Source organism: Bidens hawaiensis, unplaced genomic scaffold (genome assembly GCF_021521415.1).
Source record: "Bidens hawaiensis isolate Kalapana, Puna unplaced genomic scaffold, B.hawaiensis_p1.1 tig00005523_1, whole genome shotgun sequence".
In the NCBI taxonomy this organism is placed as follows: domain Eukaryota; kingdom Viridiplantae; phylum Streptophyta; class Magnoliopsida; order Asterales; family Asteraceae; genus Bidens; species Bidens hawaiensis.
This window is the reverse complement of record NW_027491356.1, coordinates 225361-233627: the sequence shown is the minus strand read 5'-3', so window position 1 is coordinate 233627 and position 8267 is coordinate 225361. Positions and strand designations below refer to the sequence as shown.

The 8267-nt window shown below is 33.3% G+C and overlaps 1 protein-coding gene across 1 annotated transcript; it reads left to right on the top strand.

The window, feature by feature from the left end:
- Positions 1 to 1533: 1533 nt before the first annotated feature.
- Positions 1534 to 4781, top strand: LOC143630079 (protein ALTERED PHOSPHATE STARVATION RESPONSE 1-like). The gene is made up of 4 exons (XM_077099178.1): positions 1534 to 2179; positions 2272 to 2474; positions 2954 to 3177; positions 3713 to 4781. Exons 1-4 carry the CDS (start codon positions 1534 to 1536, stop codon positions 4491 to 4493), a joined length of 1854 nt encoding a protein of 617 aa, XP_076955293.1. The 3' UTR covers positions 4494 to 4781.
- Positions 4782 to 8267: the final 3486 nt, after the last annotated feature.

Here is an 8267-nt window from a genome sequence, read left to right as displayed (position 1 = left end):
ATGAACCTACACCCTAATATAAATGCGCACACATAATTAGAAATACCATCGACAAAGTATATATACAAGCGTACACAGTACATAAATGAACCTACATACGATAAAAAATTACACATACACAGTACATATATAAACCTATACGGCTACACTGTACATAAATGAACCTACAGATGATAAAAATTTATACATACACAATTTGAAATACCATATACATAGTAGACATACGAACCTACACAATACATATACGAACTTACACAATACATAGTACATAAATGAACCAACACACGATAAAAATTAGACATACACAATTAAAATATCACTTACACAATACATATATGAAACTATATATTACAAAATAAACTTTTTTTATTACATTAAACAACAATATATGGATCATACAACTTTTATATCACAAACACTGTACGTGTATGTATCATACACACACACACTATATATATATATGGATCCTACACAAATTTTTATATCACAAACACTGTACGTGTATGCAATATGCAAGCTAGTCTGAAAAATACATTAAAAAAATAAGAAAAAAGACTATAATAATAATAGATGAAATAAAAGAAAATTAATGACCATTGATTAGTAACATTAATGGTTGAAATCGACTTTTCGCACTTCTCGCTATAATATTACTTCTCGTAAGATCCATCCCCTGTATATATATATATATATATATATATATATATATATATATATATATATATTATATATATATATATATATATATATATATTATGACATTATCCAGGTCAAACACTGATCCACCCTCCAGAATCGCTTCGACATTTGACCCACTAAGACGTCCATGTTAAAATCCGGGCCGGATCTGAAAGCATGGCTCGTCGGTGGCCCCAAAAACATGTAAGGATGCAAGGTCAAACATATTTAATTTCTTTTAATAAACTCATTTAATATTTTATTCATACATGTTTGATGCTAAAAGATTGTTTTCAAAGGAGTACTTAATTGCCGTTAAAAAAATAATTAATGATTAATAGAATTATACTACGTATTATCTATTGCATTTGCATATTAATTTAAAACCTTAAAACATCAAGAATAAACCAAAATCAAAATCAAAATCAAAATCAAAATCAAAATCTCACACATTAATTGTTTTCAAAACCACTTCCAACATTCCATATCAAACAAAAAGCCCGTTGAAATTCACATGCTACCAAAATTACCCCTCAGCCTCCACCACTCCCGTGCACTTTCTGTAATCCCTCCAACAGTATCAGGTTTAAACACATCCAGGGGCATTTTCGTCACAAAAGATAATAAAATCTCCACAAACATAAATATGCCCACTTTCTCTGATTCTCAAAAGACTACACTTGTTGGTCTTCTTCTTCCTCTCTAGAGAGAGAAAGTGCTAAAGAGAATTAAAATTTAAAATTGCAAGAAACCCCAATTTGAGGTTTTCATTATGATTCAAGAATTACCCAGATGGGATTTTGCTTAAACATCAAAAAAGCTTATTAATTTGTGTAAATCTTGAATAATTTCAAAATGGGTTGTTATTATTCAAAATTTGAAAGGAAAGAGATGGTTTCAAGATGCAAAGCAAGAAAACGTTACATGAAACAGTTCGTCAAAGCCAGAAACTCATTCTCAGCGGCACACAGTATGTACTTACGCTCATTGAAAAACACCGGCGCCGCACTCCTCCAATTCGCCACCGCAGAGTCACCACTCCAACACCACAATCCGCCACCGCCACCGCCGGCGATCATTCCACCACCACCGCCGCCACCACCACCGATGAGTACAACATCTGAAACATGGACCACCACATCCACCACCAACACGTCATCAACCCCGTTACCGCCGCCGCCGCCGCCGTCATCCTCGTGGGATTTCTGGGACCCATTTATGCCTTTGATGGAGGGTGAGAAATCCGTGCGTGGGGACGAGTGGGAGGTGGTTTCCGCCACCACTGCGTCCGAGACGGTGGCGGAAACCACCTCCGGCGCCGTAGCGGCGCCTCCATCGAAGGCAACTAGCTCCGATGAGACGCCCCGAGAGATGCCGGTGGTGGTTTCGAGTAAGCAGAAAGACTTGATGGAGATTATTAAGGAATTGAATGAGTATTTTCTCCGGGCGGCGGATTCGGGTGGAAAGTTGTCAACTTTATTGGAGATTCCAGCATCCTCAGGTAACATAACAAACACCCTTTAAATAATTACTTAATTTACACAAATTTTGTTTCAATTTTGAATTTTTGAATTTTTTTGTCACATTTAACAGGCAAGATTATTGGGAATGGAATGAATTTGAACCCGTTTTTCTGCTCTTGGAACTCGAGTCAGAGGTTCAATGGGTTAATGAAGTTCGATTGCAATGGGATGGCGGGCATTGGTGCGGTTGATGGGTCAGCTATCCCGGGTAGCCACTGTTCTACGGTTGTTAGATTGTATGAATGGGAGAAGAAGCTATGTGAGGAGGTTAAGGTAATGTTACTATGATTATGCAAATTAGGGTGTGCATGGTTAGGTTTGGGTAACCGAACCATAAACCTAAACTTCAGCTTTTGTGTTGTTGAAAATCGTCTGGGCTTGGTTTTTTTGGTTATAGGATTTGGTTTAGTTTGGTTTCGGATTTTTCAGTTTTAGGCATTTTAGTTTGAAACTTTTGGAGCCGGAAAAAATGGCAAAAAAAGAATGAATTTGGGCGTATATTTTTTTTTGGTTAAGTAATAACTAATTGTTTGTAATACATTTGGGCATATATATTTGAGTTACACATCTACTAAATTCTTATAAATTACTTAATAAAATTGAAAAGTATAAGGTCAGTTCAGTGTTTTTATTACATACGGTTCGGTTTTTACAAAAACATAAAACCAAACCGTTGGTTTTTGTTTTGGTTTTTATGGTTTGGGATCGGTTTTGTGGTGTCAAATGTTGTTGACTATTGGTTGATTTTGTAGAATGCTGAGAGTTTGAAAACCGAGCACGAGAAGAAGAGTGAACAACTTCGGAAGATGGAGTTGAAGAAAGGTGATTATTTGAAGATTGAGAAAGCAAAGAAAGAGGTTGAGAAGTTGGAGTCTAGGATCATGGTTTCGGGTCAGGCAATTGAGTCAACGTCTCAGGAGATTATTAAACTCAGAGAGTCTGAGCTTTATCCACAGCTTGTTGAGCTTGTTAAAGGGTTAGTTATATTATATTTAGCTATGGTTTTGTTTTCAATTATGTCTTGTTGAGCTTGTTAAAGAGTCGATCATGTTTCATTTGTTGATCTTGTTGAAGGGTTAGCTATATAGTATTTTACTTGTTGACTTTGTGGTCCTGTTTTCGGTTTTGACTTCTTGAGCTTATTTTATTTGTTTATCTTGTTGAAGGGTTAGTTATATTATATGTCACTTGCTGTGACCTTGATTTTATGTTTTTGCATTGAATCTGTTAAAAGGGTCAGTCATATTATATTTCACTTGTTGACTTTAACTTTTGGGTTCCTTTTGACTTGTGGAGCTTGTTAAAGGTCTTACTCCATTTGTTGATCTGGTTGAAGAATATTATATTTTACTTTTTGTTAAATTTTGTCTTTCACTTTGTGGTTCAAATTTTGACTTGTTGAGCTTGTCAAAGGGCCATTCATTTTTAAATGTTCATCTTGTTAAAGGCTTACTTATATGATATTTTACTTGTTGACTTTGTGGTCTTGGTTTCAATTTTGACTTGTGCAGATTAATGAGTATGTGGAGAAGTTTATACGAAAGCCACCAAGTCCAGATGCACATAGTAGAACAACTCAAGTACATCAACAATGTTGACTTGTCAACCGAACCCACCACCGAGATCCACCGCCAGTCAACTCTTCAACTCGAGCTTGAAATCCAACAATGGCACCTCTCGTTCTGCAACCTGGTCAAAAGTCAACGCGACTACATCCAATCATTGACCGGGTGGCTTCGGCTCAGCCTCTTCCAGTTCAGCAAAAGCCCGTCAACCCAGACAAAACAAGACTCAGCAATCTACACCCTTTGTGAAGAATGGCAGCTCGTTGCCGATAATGCCCCTGATAAAGTCGCCTCCGAGGGCATCAAAGCCCTTTTGAATGTAATTCATGCCATAGTGGTCCAACAATTTGATGAGCAAAAGCAAAAGAGGAGGTTAGACTCGTTTTCTAAAGAGCTCGAGAAGAAAACAATGGAGCTTCGGGCTCTGGAAAGCAAGTATGGGCCTAGCGTGTATTCGGGCCCAGAGGGTAGAATAACGGGCCGGGTGGCTGATAAGCGGGCCAAAGTGGAAGCTTTGAGGGTGAAAGTTGAGGAAGAGAAGGGGAAGTATGAGAAGTCTATAGGTGTAACGAGGGCGATGACATTGAATAATTTACAAATGGGACTACCACACGTGTTTCAAGCGGTTACAGGGTTTGCTAACGTTTGGGCACATGCTTTCGAGTCGGTTTGCAACCAAGCGAATATTTTGGAGGAGGTGGTTGATGTGAAGAGTATAATGAATTAGAGGTTTTGGGTGTTTGGATTGATGGTGGTGAGTTTTATGTGAATAGGAAGATGATTGAATGGTTGGACTCTTTTTGGTAGGAAGTTGTAGAATCTTGTTATTTATTGTTTGTTCTTGAATCAGATATTCCTTGTTCTTGAATTTATTAAAAACAAATATGCAATTTGTCTTCATTTGTGACTCTTTATGTCAAACAACCAGTGGGCAGCAACTCTGAATCTTCACATGTACATTTAAAAAACAGTATACTACCAAACTAAGAGTCATTGGTTTCACTATACTACTAAAAGTGTGTTTGGACCGATCAAAATAAATTTCTTATTTAGAAAACTTAGGAATAAACGTATCAAAACACTTGTTGAATTTCTTTTATTTGCTAGCAACACTGGTATAGTGCCAACATATTCTACTATTTTCTATTTATAGTAAATCAGTTATTTTAAATATAATAACTTCTTTAAAGTAAAACTATGTTGAGTCTTACTCTCTTACTATATACTAATTTTAGGAATCCAACTTGGGTTCCACAAATATACTTTCAAATCAATAGTACTTGTATTAGATGATAAAATTATAATATTTGTAAATTAATGTAATTGATTTATTTCCAGTGTATTCGTTAGTCAACTTCCTATAATTAAGGAGTGATTTATGTAACCAATTATATATATATATAAAAGATGGATCAGATACAAATAAAAAAACCGTACTAAACATACAAATCAAAGAATTGAACAGTGACAATTTTGTAATTAAATGAATCTTTCATCATTCACCTACACCACTAGCAACCACATTTTTTCTGTAATTTCTTTACAGATCAACCTCTCCTTCCCTAATTGCTCATGTCTTCATCGTATCATCCATCCACAACTCGTTATTTGATGAAATCGATTGAGTTATATGATTCAATTAAAATAAATTCAATCTTCAAAAAACAGAGCATCACTTTTTAAGGGGTTTAGGTGAAATTAACCAAATTAATCAATTGAAATAACATATGAAGATGAGTAAACAGGAATTAAGAGTGTATGAAATCAAATGAACAAGATTTGTACAAACTCAAATCAATTAGAATTAGGAATTAATTGATTTTGATGGTTGAAGAGACGATACGTAAATACTTTGAATATGTAATTTCAAGTAGGCTAATTTTAAATTTTAGAGTAAATTTCAAATAGTGTAATTTTCAATTTCAAGTAGTGTAATTTTCAATTTAAAGTAGAATAATTGGTATTACAAATCTACCTATATAATAAAAGAATGAATTTTTACCAAACCTTCCTTTTTAATAATTCACAACATCTCTTCAAAATGCCACATGACAATTTCTAATATTTTTTTATTAAATTTATATTAAAAAATCAATATTAAAGCAAAGACTCTTTCATCATCTAAAGTTGGAAACTTCTTTGTTAACAACTTTCATAATCCTACATTTTTACTTTTGATCAATCATTAAAAAAAACGCACTCCAACAAAATCATATCCTAAATAACGGATATCAATAAAAGATCATATAAAAAAAACTTAGAATTTTAAGTTAATTGCAAAAATATAGACATTTCACAAAATTGTCTAAATGTTAATTGCCAATTGAAATTGTGAGAACAAAATATTCAACAACTATCAAGCAATTGCTACAATGATCAAAATATTTATGGGATTCCTAAAATTTACAAATTATTTATCCCCAAACCAATTGTTAATTTAACTTGGAAATTGAATTCATTTTAAAAATAACCAAAATCTTCAGGTTTTTGTTTTCCTCATTCAATAAATATTTACCTATTTCTCGGTAATCATATTATTTAATATTCAAAATTTCTATAATTGTTAACTAAATAAATCGTGATGTTGAAATTGTGAGAACAAAATATTGAAATTGTGAGAACAAAATATTCAACAACTATCAAGCAATTGCTACACTGATCAAAATGTTTATGGGATTTCCAAAATTTACAAATTATTTATCCCCAAACTAATTGTTAATTTAACTTGGAAATCGAATTCATTTTAAAAATAACCAAAATCTTCAGGTTTTTGTTTTCCTCATTCAATAAATATTTACCTATTTCTCGGTAATCATATTATTTAATATTCAAAATTTCTATAATTCTTAACTAAATAAACCGTGATTTTATAACTAATTGTACTCAAAATTCATATATTTTATTTCAACTTTTGAATTTCAAATTCCCAAATAATCTCCAATTACCATAATTATTTTACTTTCAAATTTAACAAATTACCAATTTATACTCTTCACGATTATTATTAGCAAGTTACCTATTATTATTCATCCTTTTATGCTCTCAAAATATTATTATCAATACAACAACATTATGTCTTCTTCAAAGGCCGTTGTAACTTCATTTGAGAATAACAAATCAATTGTTTTACGTTTTATAAAAGTTATATTTTATATATAATGAATCAACCATATATTTATATAAATATATGGTTAGATACTAGGTTAGAACCCGTGTGATACACGGGTTGATCAAAGAATAAAATAAAACAAATATGTGAATAATCTTAATGCTTGCATCTAAATTTAATTTACAAAGTATTAAGCTGTTATATTATATTTGAAAAGGTATTATAACTTATAACTGCTGATACGATTTAAATAAAACAAAAGAAAAAATAATTAAGAGTTAATAACTATATAATAAGGAATACAAAGTATAATATACAGAGGATAATTAACTTATCATTTATCATTTAATGATAATTAACTTATCATTTGAATTAACAATGGATATTTGTATATAGGTCAATCATAATAAAGAATATATACAAGTAACAAATTAGTAGAATTAAAAAAATGGGTTAATCGAAAGACTAAAGACAGAAAAAATGATTTTGTTATTTCATTAAATTGATAGGAATTGTTTTTTTTTTATTTTGAGTTTCTACTAATCATAAAACTGATAGGAATAGTTTTTTTTTTTTTTTGAGTTTCTACTAATTCATAAAATTGACATAAATAAAATACGAACAAAGTGAATGTATGTAACATCTAGGAAAAACCCATATTTATTTTGGATCAAATATGTCAACTTTGAAAGTTGAAGGATTAAAAATAATTTCAAAGGCAAGTAATGGGAAGAATAAGATAAGAAAAACAAAGCATTCTTATGTTAAGGAAATAAGAAAATCCATCCCACATGGAAAGATAGAAGAAAATGGAAGCATTCCCCATGGGTATAAATAAGGAATGGAATTTTCATCCCATATGGAAAACAAACAAAGAAATGGAAGCTCTTTATAAGGAAGCAAGTTTCCATAGAAATGTTTTAATGTGTCTAATCACTCTCCATAGTCCTAGCGGAGGGTGCGAAGCACCCGACGCGCACGGGCGTAATGTGGCGTTTTGATGGCGCACGCTCGCATCGCCGCGAGCCGCACGCTTTAGTATTTTTGAAAAATGGAAGTATGACCAAGAAGTGGCAAGTTATCAAAGACGAAGGACCAAAAGTGAAAAATCTGATTCCAGGACCCATCGCGCTATGCGATGAGCCCAGGAACAGCATCATCGCGCTACACAATGCTCTTCCCCAGAAATCAGAAAAAAGGGGGCGCCGCGCTGCGCGATGACCAAGGAATAAGGGGCATCGCGCTACGCGATGACCCCATTAAGCAACCGGTGCCACGTGTCCAGCCACGTGTCAATACGTGGCAGTATCTCAACGTTGCAGCGTTGCGCTACGCGATGCCCTGAGCTAACGGGCCATCGCGCTACGCGATGGTACCCAATTTTGTGTAAGG